General features: G+C 40.1%; 1 protein-coding gene across 6 annotated transcripts in view; it reads left to right on the forward strand.

Moving 5' to 3' along the window:
- The window catches only part of Dock10 (dedicator of cytokinesis 10), a 201,357-nt gene that overhangs the window by 51,883 nt on the left and 126,342 nt on the right, over positions 1-23,132 (forward strand). For all 6 annotated transcript variants that reach the window (XM_055616425.1, XM_055616424.1, XM_055616430.1 and 3 more), the window contains exon 3: positions 13,706-13,795. In XM_055616425.1, coding sequence (XP_055472400.1) covers positions 13,706-13,795 — 90 coding nt within the window. The remainder of the gene's footprint in view (positions 1-13,705; positions 13,796-23,132) is intronic.

Raw genomic sequence — 23,132 nt, forward strand, 5'->3', positions numbered from 1 at the left:
TCCTCCTCCTCCTCCTCCTCCTCCTCCTCCTCCTCCTCCTCCTCCTCTTCCTCCTCCTCCAATTCCACATCATTATTTTGATTGTTCAGCCTGGAGATAAACCTACCTAAAAGCCATTTTGTCAGACAGCATGAAAATTCATGAATATTGGAGCATCTTTTTCTCTGAGCTGTCATCCAGAAATATGTCAAGTACCTCTTCGAGAGTCCCTCCAGCTCAGAATGAGAGTGAGGAAGCATGGGTGAACTTCATATTTGCTCTGAATTTAAACTCCATTTTTGTCATCTTTTTCAGACTCATTTAAAAATTGTTTATAACTGTCTTTCTTTCCTTCTTTCCTTCTTTCTTTCTTTCTTTCTTTCTTTCTTTCTTTCTTTCTTTCTTTCTCTTGACTTTTGTCAACCTTAGCAGTATAAACAGAGTCAAAAATAGCATATCACTCTACTTTCCCAATCAGAGCACTCCAATCAGTTATGAGACTAATTTACCATGTGCCTATTCAAACCTTATGTGTAGGTCCTCATTGCCTCCATAATGAATTTGTAGGGACAATTAGATGACTCAGTGAGCAAAGGGAGCATCTTTTTTGGACCTAAGGACCCAAGTTTGATTTCCCAGAATGCACGTAGTGGAAGGAGAGAATACGTTCCCACAATGAGTCTTTGACCTCCTTCCCCAGCCACTTTCAAGCCCACTAGAGTGAACTTGAAATACTAGCACTATTCTAACTGTGCTAGTCTATCACACACCCCTGCTTTCTTTATTTCTTCAATAAGTATAAGATCTTACATACTGAATATTAATCATTGTTCTAAGAATTAAGAGGTAGCAGTGACTAAATAAAAATGTCTTAGATCTGAGTATACTGAGCATCTTATTGATATGCGACAGAAAGAATAATAAAACTGACTAACAAGTTAATTGAGAAGGTAAATATTATTTCAGAAGGTAAAAACAGAGCAATGTGTTGGAAACTGAGTCCCAGAAGAACTGAACTAGACTGGGTAATTGAGCAGCCCCTCTGACTAGGTGGCATCTGAGCTTCGCTCTGACTTCTCAAGGGGGACCAGACGTGGCAAAAAAACCAAGGAAGTACTGGTCTGTGCTCATAGAAGAGCAGAGGTGAGGTTATACTAGCTCTCAGGTCAGACAGACAAAGTTGCCTGAGGATGAGATAAAGTTTTCATATCTTTTTCTAAATGCAAGCAGTGAGTCACTGACCTGTTCTTAGAACCAATGGCTGGAGATTATTATTAACAACACATGTCACCTCTTTGTGGATGACATGTAATGGGATTTAGAAGAAGCCTCAGGCCAGCTGGGAGAAAAGCACCCAATTAGTGCACCCAAGAGATAAACAATGCCCTCTAATCATATTACCAAAAAATGATATTTCCTCTGAATGGATGAATTTTCATTGTATTAAGTAATTGATAATGGGGAGTATTGAACATTATTTCCACACAAAATTGCCAGGGATTTGGTCTGACATACTTTTCTCATTCTTTCTTGCCCTGTTTTTCTCATTTATTTCTTATGCATTTTGGCTTGGAATTCTAAATCCCACGGGTAATGTGCCGCCTATTTTTGTATGTCCCATGAGCTAAGAATTGTTGGCTTAAGTAGTTGAAAGAAAAAAATTTCGTTGGTAACAAGTGAAAATTATCTGAAATACATGTTCTGGTATTCATAAGCCGAGTTTTACTCCAGCACTTATACCAATTTATTTCATCATTGCCAGTGGCTTTCATGCTGCAAAGACAGGGCTCTACACAACTGCAGAATTGAGTTGGGCACACAGCACTGTTCTAGTTTAATTTCTGTGTTGTCATAAAATAAAATAGAAACAACCTAGTGGAAGAACGGTCTGGTCCGTTACTATGGGGACATCCAGACAGGAGCTTAAAGCAAGTCATTTCCAGTCAGGAGCTGAGGACAAATGCATGGATTCTCACTTGCTGCTGGCTTTGTTTGTTTGTTTTGTGTTTATAATCAGCTAGTTTTCTTCACTCTTGTACAAGTTAGGGCCCAGTTCATGAAGCGGTGTTGCCTGCAATAGACCCAGTCTTTCTATACTGATTAATATCAATCAAGACAGGCCCCCATAGACATCCCACAGGATGGCCTTATCTAGAGCATTTTCCATTAAGAATCTTCCCACAGGGTTCTAGGCTGTGTCACGGTGACAGTTATAACTAACCAGTACAAGCCCTAAAACACTTATCCTTTGCACACACATACACACACACAAACACGTACATGCACACACAAGCACAAACCTGCACATACATGCACAAACACACATACCACACACACACCACCCTGATAAAATATGTATGTATGTATGTATGCATGTATACATATATATGTATATGTTACCTGACATCATCATCTCCCCCATTCACAGCCTATGTCACTTAGGAGTATCGCTCACCACCATAAAAACATACCATGCTCCTAGAAAGTGAGTTATTTCCTTGACTCTGCTGGAGTCCTGGGGTTCTCTGTGATGTGTCCCAGCAGAAGTGACAATCACCAGACAAATCTTAAAGGGTTTGAGTATGAAGCATCTTTAAATTCTCACCTGTCTTTCTAACTATCAGTTATCAGGATTCTGCTCTTTAGATGAGAAGACCCAGCTCATTTCACTGTTCCTATGGTTCCAAGCACCCACATCTCCTGCCGACATGATTCATTACTTGCTTTGTTTAAACAATATTTATTCAGCACCCCCGCAGGGTGCTGAATAGAGAACAGTACTTCCTAGAGGAGTGAGACTGACAAGGAGCGCAAGAGTCTTATGCTTTACCAACTCGTACCCTAATATGGAAAAAGAGTCAGCGTGATGAAATCACCTGTGCTTAAGTACCAAGAAGCAGCGACTGCGCCTGGCATTTGATATCCCCACAGGAAAGCATTCTTCTCACCAGCAAGTATTCTTGCATTGCAAGCATCAACCTTTTACCTCTCCACTCTGAAGGCATCATTTGTTGCCTAGGTACCCAGAATTTCTATCGGGACCTCTTGCTTTCTCTGTAGACATACTTGAATTCGTTCACAGTCCGTACTAACTGGAAGCTCTCAGAGTCACAAACCAGATGAGCTCATGCCTCTACTTAGAACCTTCCTCCACCCAACTCCATTCTTCATTCCTCTCTCTGTCACCTAATGGTGACACCTAATGTCACTTTCTGGCTCTAGATGGTCTCAAAGCTCATCTCCTGGCCTTATCTCTGGGTCATCACACAGAACACCTGACATTCATTCTGTTCTCACACTTAGCAAACTCTTTGCCTCTCTAGGACCCGTGCTCCTTACACACCTGAATCCTGGAATTCATCTGTGACTTAGATGTAAATGTAACCTATTGTTTTTTTTGTTTGTTTTTAACAAAATCCCAAATGTTTGATTTTACCAATAAACACTCAGCAGCCAGATGCTGGGGTGAAAGCCTGCTAGCTCAGAGAGGCAGAGAGAGCACCCAGCTGACCTTCCTCCTCAGGTGTCAATCCAAAAAGGCAGGCTCCTTCCCATGCTGTCACAAAATACTTAAACTGAATGTCCCTCTCTTCTACTTCCGGCATGTCTATCTGTCCTCCTGACTTCCTCTTGCTCTCTATGTTTTGTTTTGTTTTGTTTTGTTTTGTTTTGTTTTGTTTTGTTTTGTTTTTCCCAGTGTTCACTCCCTGTCTTGTGGTTGTGTGCTCCACCTCTTGACTTAGGGTTAACTTGATTTAATCCTGTTTACAGTATTCAAGCAGAAAACTCTTGGGTTAAAGGTGCTTGCTAAGGCTGGGGCACACCACAACTAGAAACAGGTTTTTCCAGTAAACAACACAGTCTCAGGGTTCACAGTGTGATGGAACTTCCTGCAACAGTGACCTCTGCAAAGAAGAATCATCATGTCCAGCCTTGTCCCCTAGCACACCAGATTTACCCTATCACAACCCGGTTGCTTCACTTTAGAGTGTTGGGTACTTCCTGAAAACATCTCCATTTTTGTTTGCTGGCTTGCTCTTTCTCTTCATGGTTCTGGAATGCACACCCAGACCACCTTGCACATACAGCAGGCGCTCTACCACTGAGCTGCTCCCTCGCCGTTCAGTTTGTTTTCTTCACCTTCCTAGCATGTGCTTCTTACCAAATCACAACTCCAGCAGGCCAGGTGTATTTTCTTCCCTCATCATTGTAAGATGCAAAGCAACTAATGTAGCACTTGGCACAAAGCCAAGCGCAGCAATAAATTTAGGGAACTGGAAAGATGGCTCCATGGCTAAGGCGGCTCCATGGCTAAGGCGCTCGCCACATAAGCGTGGACACCTGAGTTCAGACACCAGCAAACCAAGGAACTTTCAGGCAGACATCGTAGCCTGCTGAGAACTCCAGGCAGAGCTGAATGAGACATGACAAGCTATATTGCTGAATTCTATTGCTGAACTCCACTGCTGAAGAGCAGAGGAGAGCAATTCCTAATACCAGCCTTTGGCCTTCACATGCACACACATTTACATACATGCAAAACATGCATACACACACACACACACACACATGTACCACACAAACATGAAAAATAGAAAAAGAAAAAAATAATAAAAATAAATTTCATGAACTTTCTTTCAGAAGCCATTGGGTTGCTATTTTAGGAAATAACTTTGATTCTTTGAATACCTTAGGCACCAAAAGTGATTCTGAAGTAAAAAATCTTTGGTTAAAAAGGAATAGAGTAACTGCCTTTGCTTTATAATGAGAAAAATGAAAGTTAGTAAGAAACTTTTCTCCTTGACACAAATCAACATACAGCCTTAAAAAACAAAACACTGAGAAACTTGACTCTCCTCTCTAGAGTCTCACTCTGGCCAGCACAGTGCTGGCACACAGCTGACACCAGCAAAAGAAGCTTCCTCCCTCGGACACTTTAATATACTAATCTGATTGATTTCTGTTACTAGGTAAGGGAGAAAAGTAGTTCATCTCCATAGATCAAACACCCAATATACTGTATGGCTCATGGGCATTCCAAAAATCTGTCAAATGGTTAAATATCCTTCCAGACACATTTTTCTTCACCTTGGCACACCATGTAGAAATTACTCTTCTACCATGTAGATTCAGGGTCCAGACAACACAAACTTCTGTACTACTTCCAACATAACCTTGTAGTTTGAAAAAAAAAAATGTACATGCATGTATTAATCCATGTGTTCAAAGACATGTACAGCTTCATCATTGAATTTGCTACTGTTGATTTTATCTTTATATTTTGACTTTGGTAGTACTAGAAACAGACCAAAAATATAGTTGGTCACATCTCTGTGTGGCTCAGTAGAGTAGCTATGAGGGTGTGGTGGGGGAAAGCGAAGCTAAAGAACAGTTTCAAGGACACCATGAATCACGTTTGATGACTCACACTAGACACTAAGGCAAAAATCATGTAACAAAAGGTGACAGAACCATGAATGACTTTCTTGCTGGGTGAAAGGTTCAGAAAGCCTGAGATAGAATCACTTAAACAATGAAGTTCAAACATCTAGAATCAAGGAACGCTACACTGTCAGCATTTTTTTCCAGTGATGCCCATTTAGACCACACTCCATTGAAGTTCAGCTTTGAGAACTGTCTTTGGTGAGCCAAACATGTATATCAAGACTACCAATAACAGAAGACAAAGCTCACTGAAATAGTTGGACGTTCCACAGTCAGAAGGGCCATGACTTCCAAAGTCATGGTTCTCTGCTTTCCATTCAGCGGGTCAAGTAGTCGGTCAAAGAAATTACACCACCCACTCAGAGTCCATGTTCTTTGTACGTGTTCAGAGCCAGTGTTCAAGGGCATTCAGGTTCATCTTGCAGTTGTCATTGGCGACTGCCAAAACTGAAGGACAGATTTCATCGTGTATCAAGGGCTTACGTTTTTCATAGTGTATTTTTAGTGATTGAAAGCAACTGGTACTTGGGGACTTCCAGATTTTACCACATGGGCCTTTCTAGAGAGGAAGCTGAAAGACCTCTCACTATGGTCAAAGCAGAAAGGTCATGAGTTTTCTTTTTATCTGAAATACAGCTTAATATTTTATAGGAATCTCAACTCTTTTTAATCTGTGGCTTTTCAATCTTTAAAGCAAGCTTTAAATGGCTCATAATGTTTGTACAAGGACACAGCAATTGTGATTTGAAAGCTAAGTAATAGCCTGTGTTCAATCAGATTCTTTCTAAGTTATAATATCCCTCTCATTCTAATGGGCAGGCCCTTGACCAAAGATGTGAAACTGAAGAAAATATTCAAACATAAGCACCTTGACCCTTTGTTTCCTTTCAAATAATATGCTACATGCCTCATGCTTTCTAAAAAAAAAAGGGAGGCATCCAAGTGGGAGTAAATGTTAACTCCTCACAAATTTCACTGTGAAAGATGCCATCAGAAAGTCAATGTAGTCCTATTTAACTGCAAACAGCAAGATTATGTTAGTTCTAGGAAAATGCATGGTACTAGACAAGAATTGTACGTTTTCTCTTTTATGAAATGTAGAGAGGAGAGACAGGACATAAAAAGGGAACTATTAGGTATTTAGAAGTGGAAAATAGGAGAACGAAAAAGGCTGATGACGGTGGTGAATATGATCAAAGTATATCATATACATAAACGGAATTGTTTTAATGCAGCTTCTTTGGATAATTCATATAAAAATGGAATTGTTTTAATGCAGCCACTTTGGATAATTAACGCATATTAATTTAAAAAATAGCAAATGAAAACAACAAAATTAGGGTAGTGAAGCAATTGTAGCTCTTTATTTTAAAGATAATATGTAGCAGCCCCTCTCTGTGTTTCATTGTTACCCAGAATGTATGTCCACAAGAAGATTTCTTCATACATAAATGTTCACAGAAGCATAGCACCCAAATGGAAACAGTCCAAATGTCTACAAACTTGTAACTAAAATTAATTTGGCATATTCAACAATAATATAAGAAAAACATAAGGATACATTCTACACTTTGGGTGAACCTTTAATACATCACGCCTAGCCAGTCACAAAGCACTACTGTAGCAAGAATGTTTTCCCTGGAGAGATGAAGTAACATCACGCCTTCCTCATAAGGACCAAGGACAAATGAAAATACTATTCCATCCAAGTGTTCCCTTGGGGACAGTGACAGTATCAGGCTTAGTTACAGACCAGGAGTGAGAAGGCTTTGGAGAGGGCACTGGTAACTCCAAAGCTACTGCACTGGAACATCTCCATACAGCATGGATGATGGCTCCTCCATGGCCAAATAGATGGAGCGCCTGTCACTAATTGCCTCCAACTATATACTCTAGCTTGTCTGCAAGACCTTTAGGCCATATGCAGTCATGACTGAATTACATGCAAGTAGGTGGAAGGAGTGGCTGGACACTTGGGTAAGGGTCCAGTGACCCTTCCCATGACATCATCATATGATAGAAGGCCCAGTTGTCAATGACTCACTTGGATAGGCTCAGCTGATCTGATGAATATAGGACTATTTTGCTCAGATACTAGGGCTCTATGTCAACCATGTATACAAGATTCCATTTAAAAGGAACACAAAGGCAGTGGAAGCAGATGAGTGGTTGGATGCCAGGTCCTGAGGAGAAGGGAATATGCTCAGGCTGCTAGGAAATAGGATTTCTTGACTTGTGATAAAGATGTGACAAGGGTAAACAGTGATGATGATTGTGAAATTCTGAGTGTGCTCAAAATCCACAGAAACTTGTACTATAAAATGATATGCTCTATGATAGATCAATTATATCTCAATAAAGTTCTCAGTTTTTTAATTTTTATTTATTTAAAGAAGGTTGTTCTAGGCTATGAGGTTAGAAGAGGTATAGTCAGAGAAAGAATTCCAAAGAATCATTAAAACACCTCTACATTCAAATGTTTTAAGAGGACTAAATTTAAAAAGTTACCTAAGGAGATTATATTGAGTGTGAGAAATGTAACCGCATTCTATTTTATTTGTTTATTTTTATTTTGTGTGTCCTGGCATTTTGTTTACATGTATGTTTGTGCATCACATACATGCAGTGTCCAGAAGAAGGCATCAGATCCCCTGAAACTGGGGTTACGGACCACTGTGAGCTGCTGTGGGGGTGCTTAGAATCAAACCTGAGTCCTCTGGAAGAGCAGCCAGTGCTCGTAATCATTGAGCCATCTCTGCAGCCCCTGACTGCAACAATTCTTATCTTTATTCCCGAAGCAGATTTTATGACATTGCTGTGTTAGTTACTTATCTCATTGCTACAGCAAAATCCCCGGCAACACCGCTTAAGGAAGGGAATGCATACTTTGCTCATGGTTTGAGGGTACATTCCATTATGGTGGAGAGTCCTGGCAGTGTGAGCTTGAAACGACAGATCACGTTATATCCACAGTCAGGAAGCAGACAGGGAAGAATGCTGATTCTCAGCCTGATTTCTTCTCTCTGTTCAGTTCAGGAACCCCAGCTGATCCAAAGGTGCCACCCACATTTAAAGTGGCGTTCCTTCCTCAATTAAACCCATCTAGATAATCCTTCATTGGTCTGGTAGGCCCAGAGGCTACTATACTAGATAAGCCCTCACAGATGTGCAGAGATTTGTAAATCCTATGGGGCTGACAAGCCATATTAACCCCCACATCTGCTTATACACAATAAAACACTCATTTAAAATGACTGGATGAATCAAAGAACAGCACAGCTTTGGGATTTCAGACATTCCATGTCTTGACTTCCTGTGTGACACAAGAGAGTAAATTACAGAGTTTGAGGGAGAGATGAGCTTTGGGTGAACAATAGTTCCTTTTAGTTTTACTTGTTTTTTGTTTGTTTGTTTGATATTTTAAGAGGCTGGTATCTGTTTGAAACCTGAGGATTAGAGAGAGTAAGTTGAGGGTTTCTTGCCTGTGAAAGGCAGAAGTAAGGAGCCCTGTAGGCCCTGCACCATCATGGAAGAGGAGGTGTAGGCTGCCCTGTGGAAAAAGTCCTGGAGAGTCAGCCAGGGTGAGCAGGCTGCTGGGTCGGCAAAGTTCTCATCTGAGGGAATCACGGCTTTCATGCTTTTTCCTCAGCCTCCCTGCATGGTGGGCTGAGCCTGCAGCCCTGAGTCTAACTTATTAAGGGGACATGCAGGTGTGGCATGCACCTTTATGCCGATGGAGCTCGCTTCTGTTACTGCTCACATCTTTCCTTTCCTTGAGAATGCACAGTCACATGCTTCTCAAGAAAATTTTGAAAGCACACACACACAGAGACATAAAACAAAACCAAACAGATGTATTAACTACACTGATGTAACCATTATGTGCTATAAATGTATCAGATTATCACATGTACGTCATTAAATCTGCAATAACTCAAGTAATAGCTATTGTGAAAGAACAAATGTTTTGTTCCTATTTCCATAGGGAATGGAAAATGCACCTTTGGTCTAGAATAGTGGTTTTCAACTAGTGGGCCAAGACCCTTTGGGGGTAGCATATTAGATATCCTTACAGAAGCAAAATTACAGTTATGAAATAGCAATGAAATAATTTTATAGTTGGGGTCTCTACAACATTAGAAACTGTGTTAAAGGGTTACAGCATTAGGAAGGCTGAGAACTGCTGGTTTAGAAGATGAATCACAAAAAAAAAAAAAAAAAAAAAAAAAATTGAACTAACTTTCCCAGTATTTTTGCTGGTCTGAGAGTTAAAAAGTTTGAACTTTACTGACATCCTTAAATAGTATAGTGACTAAGTTGTCATGCTGGACCTTGCTAGATCATGAATACACCCTGCTTCTGGATGGTTGCTCACAGTTTGTGCAACCTACATTCTATAGTTCTTGTCAAAACTAGAAGAGATTGCCTGTAGATCTCGGTAAAGTTATTAAAGAGACATTCTCATGTAGTTAACAATAAATAAGAAAAAACACATCAGTGGTTTCTGAATGTAGTGAAAAGTGTTTACAAAGCAAGTACAGCAACGTGTCTTCTTCAATAAAACACGACATTGGTACGTTAACCTCCTAAATTAACTGGCATTTTTCTTTCAGTACGTGATTAACCCAGAACAGATATTAATCGTGAACAACTTGTTTACTGTGAAACGGCTTTCATCTCAGTTACAACTGGTGGATTACCTTAACCAGCCATCTTTGCTGCTCTTGCCTTTAGCAGCTGGGAGCTAACATCAGTACTGACATAGCCTTCTCAGCGCTGAGATCATAAAAGCAGTCTGCCCCAGGGTTTTGCAGTGGTGTTTAGCCAGCTGAGAAATGGAACCCTGTGCACTTAGGCTGAAGTCTAATCTGGAGTCATTTTAGCCAGCAGAATGGCAGCTGCAACAAAAACCACAAGAACTACCCAGTACAGCTTAGAAGGAACTAGAAAGTAAAGGGGCTGCAGTCAAAGATGCCAATATCATAGGCCTAAAACTGCAAACACAGGCTTGGGGCCATCAGTTCAGAAGAAGTTTTCCTTTCCAAATGCCTGACAATACATCCCTTATAAAAATCTTGCCCCCAGATGAGGAGCTCGGCGGCAAGCCAGCACTGTCTCAGATCTGTTCCACGCTGCTGAAATATACCAATTGTGGAACAGAGCTTTACTAAAGAGAACAGGAAGTCTGTTGTGGCCAAGGCAATTTGTAGTGGTCTGAAAGCACCGACTTCTCGGAAAGGAAATTCTTTTTAAATGTATTAATACCCCTAACAAACAGAATTCTTTATACTTCTATTTTGAACAAGTTTCTTGTGTTCCAACACAAGCACTTTAGACAAGTGCAAAATAAGTGGAAGAAAACCAAAGTTTTGAAAGTTCTAGCCTCATGGCAGCCTCTTAGTTGTGTTGTTTTGTTTTGTTTTGTTTTGTTTTGTTTTTTCCAGACAGATGCTCCAGTGTTACCCCGAGATAGTTAGCATGTTATAGCATACACATACATGCATATGCACATCCCTTCTCCTGTGTCATTGTTGGTGTTGGTCATTGTTGACAGGAACAGAAGTTGCAAAATAACGTCTTAGATTTATCGCAGGGTCTCATGAGCATGAGTCAGCTACCGTGGTCTTATTTAATAAAGGATCAGCACCATTTCTTGACCAAAGACGATCAGGAATCCTTCGCTGCAGTGTACATATGACAAAGTGGGTTTTCTAACTCTACAGAAGTGATTTCCAGCCTCGTGTGTTGCACATGACTGTTATATGTATTGGTCTATCTTCATTGTGCTAGATTAGCAATGAAGTACCCCTGTGAGCACAGATCCTACAATACTGATCCCAATGCCTGAAGTTTACGGTTTTTAATCCTCCACTCTTTTTCCCCAGACAAGCAGAGATCTTAGCAGGACAATAGGTTCATGGTGTCACTCGAAGCTTTGTTTGAAATCACCTTGCCCTGATTCCCATTAGGCTCAAGGGGTATTTCAGAAGAGCTGTAATTTAATAAATAAAAATAAAAACAAGAAAAGAATAGCATCATTTTTGGAAATGAGAAAAAATAAATATTGACACCCCTTTTTGTTTAACAGTATGAATGTACTGTATTTTTTTAAGTTATAGAAAGCAAAATTTGTAATCTTAACTTGCAAGACTTTGAAATCAAAGCTAGTAGCCATGGTTAGCTCTGAGCTGTCTTTCCAAAGTCATTGCTGCGTCACCAAAATCTGAGCAATAATCCCTGAGGCTCGGTTTCGACACAGTTGTTAGTATTCACAGGGAGTCTAGCAATAAAGAAGCTATTTAAAGGAGGAGATGTCAAGGAATTAGAAATGAAATAAATCCAGATATCAGCTGGGGGCAGTGGTACGTACCTGTAATCCAAGCACTCAGGGAGACAGAGGCAGGTGGATCTCTGTGAGTTCGAGGCCAGCCTGGTCTGCAAAGCATGCCCAGGACACCCAAGGCTACACAGAGAAACCCTGTCTCCAAAACAAGACAAAAATCCAGATCTATCTCACCTGGTTGTTCTAGCTCACTGCACTCTACACGAAAACGACCACTTCCTGGTCTGTCTGCAGACTTCTGCTTGGCCTGCAGGTCCCACACTCATTCTCTTTGTCTACGCTAGGTTTAAGCTGGAAGTCCCAGCTCTTGCACCCCCTTTCCTGGAGATGCCATGAGCTGAGCTTGTCCTGTAGCTGTGCTTTAAGTTGAGCATTATCTTTACTGAGTGGAGTATCTGAAACACTACTTTTTTTTTCTTCATTATTTTAATCCTCTGATCTTAGACTCACACGGCATCCTTCCTCTTTCATGATGTCAAAATCCTGGCTTCTCATGTACATGTGGACATGCATTCTCTCAGAAGACACATCCATGTTTCATGCACATTCACACATGCACAGAAGTGCACGGATTGACACAGTACAGGCATGCACATACCACACCCATGAGCAGCACACAAACTTACAGTATCTATATACACACTTATGCATAACCACACGCCCAACAAGCATTTACTATATAGATACACTCACGCATTACACTAATCTCTCTCTCTCTCTCTCTCTCTCTCACACACACACACACACTATATATACACACATGCTCAGGAAAAATTCAACAGATAACCAGGTTAATCACCCTGTTAAACACTATGGTTATGACAGTGACAACAGACAAATTATTTTCCTGCATGGGACTTGCATCACGGGTGAAGGGAAAATTTAAAGAAAGTCCCAAGTCTGGTGTCAGGATGAAATGAATGGTGCACGCGGTGCTGCTCCTGCTGGCGGAGCTGGTGGCAGCAACCTGCACCCAACTCCACGGCCCCTCTTGTACCGTGTTTTCCTAAACTAACAGTGGGTTTTGAGATGCTCCTCTGTTTCAACCACTGATCCAGAAGCATGCCTTTCATCAGGACCGGTTTGTATAGACCGTAGTTCGCATCTCAGAAACTCTCGGGAATCCTTTGTGTTTGGGGAATGTGTGGTGTAAAAGCTCTCACTATTGGCACCATGGTGGGGACTGTCAGGCATTTTTCACCATATAATCATCAAAGGGTGCAGACTGAAGGGAGCCGGTGGCTGTGATGCAATCATATTAGAGAAATTATAAGCCGGAAGCAGGAGATACATCAAACGAAAACAGCCTTTAAATTCTAGTTTGGATGTTTCAGGATGTGCTTTGCATGAGTTTATGTGTACCCATTTAATAAAAAGCTATTTGCTTAAATAGCTATTTGTTTAAATTCATGGAAAATCCTTTACTTATTTCCACAGAAAATAACACATAAATCATGACCTATTGTCTTCAAAGTTCAAGTTTATTATACATTCTTCCTGTCACACAACTATATTTGTGTATACACATACACACAAACACTTCCTAAGTGGGGCTAAGTTTCCATGTGACTATTTACAATAGGATTTTATAAGTGGTTAAAACATTTCAGATTTATTTTGACATGAACAGCAGGAATAGTAACAAAAGATTCCAATAGAAACAAGTTACAAACACAGATGTTCACAATTTTTTTTTCCTCTCAGTAATAAAACCGATCTTAAAACTTTGAGCTACATAGATAAAGCAGTATCTACGGGAATCCTAGCAGTCCTAGGTTTAGGGGCATTTGGCTCTTCTTTCATAGTGATTAAAATCATAAAGGCTGGGGAAACCTCTCCACCTAGCTCTATGACAATTTATTCTTGTGTTTTCAGGATAGTGGTCAGCTCCATGCTTTCAAGATAGGAGGCTTAATTTCTTTTCATTGATCTTCCCAGACAGCCACGGTTCCTTGGGACATCAGAACAGTGTATTCAACAGTACCGGAAGAGGCAGAGCACAAAGCCGAAAGTTTGCTGGTGAAAGAGGTAAATGTGACGCGTCCATTCACCCCCAGCCACCATGCCAGGCAATCTCAACGCGCTTTCCTTCCGCGTGCTCGTCTGCACCCCAGAATTTTACAAATTGTCTCAGTTGTGATGCCTTTCAATCTCTGTGTGGGCCTCCATCTTTCTGCAGCCATCTTTGATTAGATGGTAACTGCTCTGTTTTAGGTTTCTCTTTCGTTTGCCCTTTCCTTTAAACTCCCACACCGTGAAGGGTTGAGTACTTTAATAGAAAGATTGGATTTCGTTGTGCTCATGCAGGCAGCACTGCATAACGCAGGCTGTAGCATTTGAGAATGTTGGACTGTAGAGTGTCTGTTTTTAAAAATACTGTTGTCTCGACTGCTGTGAAAAGAGCTGATGATAAAGTTCTCTGGACAGCTTAAGGGACTGATTTGAAAATCCGTTGGTGGAACAGCTTCATCATCTTGCTTTGGGGTTAGGCCTGCATGCAGCAGGGCTTTCCTGATGAGGCCAGCCCCTCCTTTACACACCAGCAGGTGCTTAAAGTATAGTCCAGCACAGGGTAACTGGCAGAGGAAGGGTCTGAATTCTTCTTTATTTTAAGAAAGTGGTGTATCCTAATTAGGATTCAAGTAAAACTTCTATGATGTTTAATTATCAAGTTGGACTGTATCCCTATGTCACTCACTAAAAGCTGCCTGTTCTTCATGAAGATCCTAACTTTGGTTGCTGGATTTAGTTCCTGGTTCCTTCTGGTTTTGTTGTAAGGGAGAGCATAATCTTTAAAGTACACTTACTTTTCTTACTGTTAATTGCTAATATATTTAACATATTTTTGAGCTATTGGTTTTAATGGGAATAACTAATTCATCAAACTCTGTACGGTTATTTTATTTTTTGATTCATAGTTATATCATTTGCAAATGATTGGATTTTTCTTCTTTCCAAATAAGCATAGTATGCCCTTAATTTTTGTCTTTGTATTATCTAATATCCTTAAAATAATGTTGGATAATAGTGAATAGTGAATGTGCTCTTTTGCTGTCTGATTTATTTTTATTTTATGGGGAAAGCCATTATTACACTTTCCATCCTATAAAATACCACTTTTACTTTGGATTCTGATAATGCATAACTGTCTTTTAAGAAATTACTTTCTTAGTCCCATTGAAGTGCTCATAAATGGTTCTCTTTCATCAGAATACCTAATCAATCTATCTATCTATCTATCTATCTATCTATCTATATATATATATATATATATATATATATATATATATATATATATATACCTTTTCTGATATAGCTCAGCACTGAAGTAAAATTCATGAATTCTTTGCATGTTTATTTGCATTTCTGATATGAACCTTCTTGTTTATTTTGTGTATTTACCCTAATAGGCTGTTAGATTTTTTTTTTTACTGCTGTTTTATTACAAGCTTTTGACTATATAGGCATAAGTAAATTTTGTACCTTATACATGAGTAAATTTGCATCTACAAACACGAGTAAAATTTATTTCTGGCTTTTACTTTATTCTGTTGATATTACAAAAAATCTAGTTTTAAAAAGTAAGGACAGGAACTCCACAAGGAGAGCAACAGAACAAGAAAATTTGAACACAGGGAACTTCCCAAAGATTCATACTCCAACCAAGGACTATTCATGGAGATAACCTAGAACCCCTGTACAGATGTAGCCCATGGCAGTTTAGTGTCCAAGTGGTTTACATAGTGATGGGAAGAGGGACTGCCTCTAACATGAACTGATTGGCCTGCTCTTTGATCACCTCCCCCTGAGCGGGGAGCAGCCTTACCATGCCACAGAAGAAGACAATGCAGCCATTCCTGATGTGATCTGATAGACTAAGATCAGAAGGAGGGAGAGGAGGACCTCCCCTATCAGTGGATGTGAGGAGGAGCATGCATGCAGAAAGGGGAAGTAGGGTGGGATCGGGAGGGGAGGAGGGAGGGCCTTATGGGGGGATACAAAATGAATAAAGTGTAATTAATAATAATAAAGTAAATTGGGGATACAACTATAGTGTCTACACTATAGTTGTAGCAGATTGACTAGACACTACTATAATTTTGGGGGAACAGAAGCATAACTTTACAAGGACATAATGAATGGAGAGAAGAAACCCCACGTGGCTTCTATCACTGTCTTGTCATGTAACTACACTGATAACGCAGATGGTCATGAAGTCATTGTACAACAAAAAACGTGTACCAACAGCAGCAACAGTAAAAGCCATGGGTAGTGAGACAGGCTAGCTTGCTCGGAATAAAAGCAGTGAGGTCAGTTTTAGACAGCTCCTTTCACACGTGCTAGCAAAAGAATGCATGTATTTTACCTACAAGGTCCCCTGTGCTGACAGCTCACAACAATTTCGAATTCCCACTTGTATCTTAAATTGGATCCAAAGCGTTGATGGCTGCAAAGTTCCTAGAGTGTTCCATAAAAATATGATAATGTGTCCATGTTTTCGGTGCCTATCCGTCAGTTAATGATGCTTTCATGGAGAGTTATTGCCTTGTGAGCAATTGGACTCCAAAGCTAACTCCTAGGCAGATCCTCTTGTTTTTTTGTGTAGTGGGCAGAGTTGAAATTTGTTTGACACCTCAACAAATTATGCAACTTTTCATAAACTGAGAAACAAGTATGCCAAATCAAAAGAAAAAGGGTAAACCACATTTTCCTATGATAGATATGCAATAAACAAACAAGGGAGACAAAACAGTGTCTAGGTCAGGTGATTAATTAACAAATGGGAAAGACAGCACCCAGAGTCTCTGGAGGAAGGGTGAACAATTCAACAAAGCTCTCACTGTCCGTTTTGGAAAAATATTTTGAAAGGTTTGTTTCTCTGTTACATCAGAAAGAAATTCCACATGAATAAAAATTTAAATTGAAAAAAAAGTTACAAGAGTGTAGAAAATTTTTTTAAATAGAAACAAGGAAAACTGACAAAAACTAACTCTGTAAAAGTTTAAATTTTTGTATGACAAATCATATCCTAAAATCTAGAAATTACCTATAACTTTTTATATTTTTCTTTGAATATATGCAATATATATATAAATTCCTAACAGTCAAACTTTTAAAGGTTTATTTTTTTAGTTTATATGTCTATGTATCTGGGTGACTTGATATACACCATGAATGTGCAGGTGGCTGTGGAAACAAACAGAAAAAGGACAACAGATCCCCTGAAACAAAAGCCATTGTGAAATGAATGAAGCGGGTGCTGGGAAACAAACACTGGCCCTTTCTAGTGCTCCTAGCCACTGGGCCATTTCTCCAGGACTCAGAATTCTACAGAATTTTAAAATCTTTTATGAAAAAGACAGCCCAAAGGAATATGTCCAAAAGATATAGGTAAGCAAATGTAGTTAGCCAAGAGGCCTGTACCAGTGGCCATGGAAATACACATTGAAGCAAAGTCTGCATGTAATATCTGAAGTACAAAGAAAATTATGATGAAATCATTTTATTATGGTGACAGTCTAGGAAAAATGCCATTATCACAGTGTTCAAAGTGCATCTACAGCTTTGGAAATGTGATCCACGGGTAACCTCAAAGAGTCATGTATAAATATATACACACATATAAAAATGAGCATAAATATGTGCAGATATAATCACAAGCCTGTGTACTGTTGATTTGAAAGTTTTTAAATATCAGTAGGGATTCTGTTTAAAACATTTTGTTAGCATGTCTATGTTTTGAACAATACACAACTAATAATATATGTATTTAAGAGCTGGACATTTAATTCCAGCACTTGGAAAGCAGAGGCAGGTGCATCTCTAAGTCAGAAACCAGCCTGGTCTAAAAAGTGATTTTTCACAACAGCCAAGGTTATACAGAGAAACCCTGTCTTGAAAACCAAATGTGTGTATACAAATATATACATATATATGTATTTAAACATCCCAGTTTGAATGTCTTGATTCATTGCAATGAGAAAAAGAGCTAGTGACAGATTGTGAATTATAATATTATTAAAGAAAAAAAAACCTCATAAGTACACATAAGTATGCATTATTTGGTCTTGTAGGGGAAAATATATAGCATAACATATATATTAAATGTAACGACACATAATTCTGTGTGCATGGCCAGTTAACCCAAATCCCATGACTAACTCAAAACCTCCATCACCAACTTTTAATACCATCAAGTCTCCAAGTTCAAGGCGATCACCTGGAAACCAGATCTGTTCAGTACAAGGGCTTCCAAGGAGGGTGGGGCTCCTTGAGGTTCCTGTGTCTCCAGAGCGACTGTACTGCAGCTCCCAATGTCATTCACTGTTGAAGTTCTCAAGACAATCACCTTCTGTTGCCAACAGGGTGACCATAAAGTTTGCCTTTCCTCTGACTCTTTTCCTGTGGAGAATTGTCTTCCCTTTGCTTTTGTTACACTTTAGTTACCCTTCAACCACCTGCAGGCTTCTCTCTTTTCTACTCTCAGATTTCCACTTCTCAAAGAGAAGAATTAAGAATGGAAACAAAGAAGGGAAAATCATTTTATTTTCTGCTGAATTGCTGCAACACCATCAGCAGAAAGACCCTGAATCGTGTTTGGTTTGAAGGATGGAGATGAAGAGAGCCTCTGCTTTACACTCCTTCCCAGTAGCAATGGAACATCCATAGCCAGGCCTGCAGGTGGCACATTTAAAAAAAAAAAAAAAGAGGGGGGAGAGAGCTGCTTTAAGATGGAGAAATGCCCCCAGAGACTTATGCTGACCAAAAGTCTTAACCTCAAATGCTAACAGCAGCCAATCACTATTGCCTACTTGCTTTGGGCCAGATATGCATCTAAACCACTCACTAATAATAATTACAAAACACATGTCACAGCCAAGCATCCTCTTTTCGATGAGGAACCCACATTAGAAGAAGATTGAGAAACTTGTGCAGCCAGTGTCGTGCAGGTAGGAATGCATTCAGTGTCTAAACCCAGGCCATGGAGCCCAAGCCCCTGGACTTCTGACTGACAATGCTAACTGCCAATGTAAAGCTTTACCTTAGTGTCCTGTGGAAGGTATCTGTGCTCGGAACCATCTGCAGCCCCTGCCCAGGCTGTGCTGGTGTATTTAGTCAATACGCTGCCCAGCGGGAACCCTGCTGGAGTTTCTGAAACCAGATAAATAAAGCTAGTGCTGAAGTGGATGCATTTGCAGGGTTTTTGCAGAAGGCTGTCTGTTTCACCTCGGCTGCTGTGCCGAGCTTTCTCCTTGGTCCACCCTGTATTAAATTGCTCAGTGACTCCATGTGGTGGCAAGGACAAATGTCATGGTTGCTAGGTAACAAATTGGAAAGAATCTAGTTTCAATACATCCGGCTCGATAAAAATCTTGAGGTCTCTCTCACATGACTCTACGGTGACAAATCATAGCCTCTTGTCAAAGGCAGTGGGCATTCTTTTCCTTAGTCTTGAATGACTTCATATTTCTAAAGGGAATTAAATAAAGTGAGCTATGTCTCTATTTTCTGCTGTATCTCGTAGCAGTTATCCTCCCTGTCTGGTAGAGGAAGCTTAGGTGTTTCCCACACAAAACCATGGGCTCATTTCATATCTCCAATGCTGCCGGTTAAGGAGACATCCAGGCACAACTGAGCAAGAGTGTACATATAGGACTACATTTAAGCGACACAGGCATCATGTGTCCATTCTGGAGCCTCATCCGTGAGCTGGGTTAACACGGCTGACTTGCCAACGTGCACAGAGAATGACCATTCAACAGAATGACCTGCTCACTCTGTGCCTGGACTCCACACTCCTTAAAACCCTATGCTTGATATTTCCACTGGTAACAAAAAAACACACCTTTTATTTTTGACAAGCCATTACTCTTTCTGCCTCAGTTTATCCCTCTTATATGGGACTATTAACCTAGTGATAAGGTCCTGAAAATAAAACTAGCAAAGGTGTGGAAAAATAACAGCTTGCGAAGATTGTCTTTATCCTCCCATGTACTTCAACACCAACTTCTATTGCCATTAAAAATAAATAAAATCAAATGCTCCTGGGGTAAAAACAGGCCCTACTCCCACTGGGGACCAGGGCAATAAAAGAGCCTATATATAGACTTCAGGCTTCCTGAGCAAAACTATGCTAGAGTTTCTGTTTAAATATGCACAAAGGGGTACTATGGAGCTGGAAGTTGAGCCACTAATTAAAACTAAGCTGCTGGTTTATTCTCTCTTAACAAAAGAAAAGGAAGGAACAGCAAATTGAGCAGTATGTTGGCTCAAAAGAAAACAGGCCCTGGGAACACTTCAGAGAGTATATGAGGCAAACACTGGCTAAGGACTAGGTACCAAGATTCCAAGTTGCTTTGATACAAAAGCCCATTTTGGTTAATGGAACCCAGCCTCTACAGAGGGTCAAAATCAGCATAAAATGAGAAGAAAGTAATGCAGTCAAGAATATAGGTTTTGGAATATAGATCTTTGGTCTTGGAATAAAATCTTTAAGAAGTGAGTGTTACAGAAACAATATTGAAAAACAGAATTAAATTTCTCTATGTCTCAAGCTAGACGGGTATGTAGATTCAGGCAGTCATGTCCTGTCTTTCCACGGGCAGCGCGGAATTATCACTGAAAGTTCACTCTTTAGGCAGGGGTTCCAAGTAAGAAATAGTGGAGTTCTGCAGTGAAAGAGGGAAAGTGAGACTTAGGACTGAAGAGAAAAATATGAAATTAATTCAAGGGAAGGAAACTAAGCAGCCATAGAAGATTCACACTAAAAACCCAAAGACCTCCTAGTTTGAGTTAATGCACAATCAATTTCATACTGTTCTGCAAAAGAACCCAGTGTACCAAAGTATTTGCAAGTATTACATAGATAGCAGACACAGAGAAAGAGAGAGAGGGAGGAGGGAGGAGACTGACTTTAATTAGTGGACATCCACTCAAACCGTTTTAGAAGGGAATATGTCATTAACCATTTCCCAGATCCACTTGACCATTGATAAAGCAGTATGTTTTCTCCTGGTGTTTTGAGAAACACAGTTGATAAATACTGGCCTTGAGCTGATACAAAGAGATCATCCTGAACTAAGGACCCAATATATGTCCACTAAAGTAAAGTAGCTAACAGGTAAACTCAACGGAAATGCTTGTCTTTGGAGCACCTGCTAGTGGTACAAAGAAAAACACTAAAACCTCCAAAGAGCAAATGAGTGCTCATTTCTTCTCATAATCAAATCTTCACTGTTAATTCTTATTGTTCGGATCGAAACGCCAGCTTTCATCCGTGGTGGCTCATTACGAGGACACAATTCCCAGACAAGCGTCTGAGAAAGCTGCTTTGTGGACTCTTCATCATCAAGTGAATTGTCAGAATAAACAGGGTCAACTTCATGTTTAAAGTCAACAATTGTGGCCAAAAGGCCAGAGAAACACGTGTTTGGCCATTAAACATCTCCTCTCAATCCTGTGTCCAATTAGCAGGCTATTCTTCTGGTTTTCCTAGAAGTAAATTTGGATCCAGGAACATAAACCAGCTGCTACTGCAGCCACCCCGAACTGAGTTGCCTGGAGTTAATTATGGCGTCTCTCTAAAGGGTTAAGTTTTTTTAAATAGAAAGATCCTTTCCCCCTGATTTACTGTTACTGTGACTCGTGTCATAGTTAATTTAAGCTAGCCTGGAAGTAATGGAAGGCATGCGCCACTAACTGAAAGACTGGACAGGATTAGCTCGTTAGCGTGGACCACATTGCTAAGCAGATGTGACCCAGGGAATGAAGCACATTCCTTGCTCTCGAAGAGTGCAGCACCAGGAAAAAAAGACACCTTGATCAGACTTTTGCCCTTCGGTCTGTTGAGCAACCTGACAAGTATTACTGAGAAAAAGAAGCAAGGTCAGGTTCACATAGCAAGAAAAATATAACAAAACACACTAAAGAATAGGCTAGTGTCAAAGCCCGAAGAGAAGTTGGACACGTGTGAAGCTGTTAATAGCCCAGATGGGTGATTATACAGACCTATAATAACAAATTGGTGTAGTAGTAAAAGAAAAGAACTAATAAAGGAAACAGAATTTGGCAGGATTTGGGGACTAAAAAAAAAAAAAGTAAAAGAGAAGAATGTACCAAAGACCACTGACTCATATGGCTTGAACTAATGTGACATTAACTTAAATAAGATATGAAAAATAAAGATTATTGGATCAGGCTTTGAACTGTGGAAGAGAAGATTGTGTACTGAGGCAGGGAAAAAGGGAAAGAAGACAGAGAGAGAGAAGGGTGGGGAGGAGGAAGAAAGGACAGAGGGATGGAGGAAGGGGGAGGAGGGAGGGAAAAGGAAGGAAGGAGGGAAGGAGGCAGAAAGAGAAAATAGACAAGAAATAAACAACTGTATAAATCCATAACTCAGGAGAAAGATGGGGACAGATGTCTGGGTTGGAATGAGAGGGCAGGACTCTTAGTTATGTCCCAAATTAAGGAGCTGTTGAGGAGGACTTTGCATAGACAGCAGAGATGGAGCAGCAAGAAGTGGGACAGGAAGAAGGAGAAACTGATACTCTGCAGAAGTGTGTTTATGGTATAAAACCCAAAGAGGAAGAAGGATTAAGCTCACTGAATATGGCACTCTGGAGTCATTACTGGTCCTTTTGTTTTGTATTGGTTTTTGTCCATTTGTTTGTTTGTGGGTTTTTTGTTTGTTTTTGTTTTGTCAAGACAGGGTTTCTCTGTGTAGCCTTGGCTATTCCGGACTTTCTTTTTAGACTAGGCTGGCCTCAAAGTCACAGCGATCCACCTGCTTCTGCCTCCCTGTGTGCTGGGATTAAAGGTGTGCCACACCACACCTGGTTGTTACCTCTAGTCTTTAAGAGAAAGTTTCAGGAATTAGGAGCTCAGACTGGTTACAGTTGTAGGATATTAAAGCCCAAGGAGATGTGGGAAATATTACCAAGCCACTACCTACAAAATGCCTCAGGAGTAAATTCAATAAAGATGTGTACTCTTGAGACTCCGTGCCATATGCACAGAAAAGGTAAATGTTGCTCACTGAGTCACATATTGATCTTGAACTTACATACCAAAAGTACCAGTTCACTGGTGAAAAGAGCAAATTTTCCCAACATAAAAAGCACTGGGATGAAGGAGATTAATACTGAAAATGAATTTTCTTGTTCTCTTTGTCCTCTCTCACCACCTAGATTTGTCACAAGGCATTCAGTGAATTCAAGAGAAAGATGAGAAATCCAAAATTGAAGCCATATCACATGGCTTCTTGGAACAAGGCCTAGGTGCATGAAGGAAGTCACAAGATTTGGAGAAGAACTTGACACAATTTCAAATAAACTTTAATGTTACTCACCTTTGTTAACCAGAAGGA

Source organism: Psammomys obesus, unplaced genomic scaffold, assembly GCF_907164565.1.
Source record: "Psammomys obesus unplaced genomic scaffold, mPsaObe1.curated_primary_1811, whole genome shotgun sequence".
In the NCBI taxonomy this organism is placed as follows: Eukaryota; Metazoa; Chordata; class Mammalia; order Rodentia; family Muridae; genus Psammomys; species Psammomys obesus.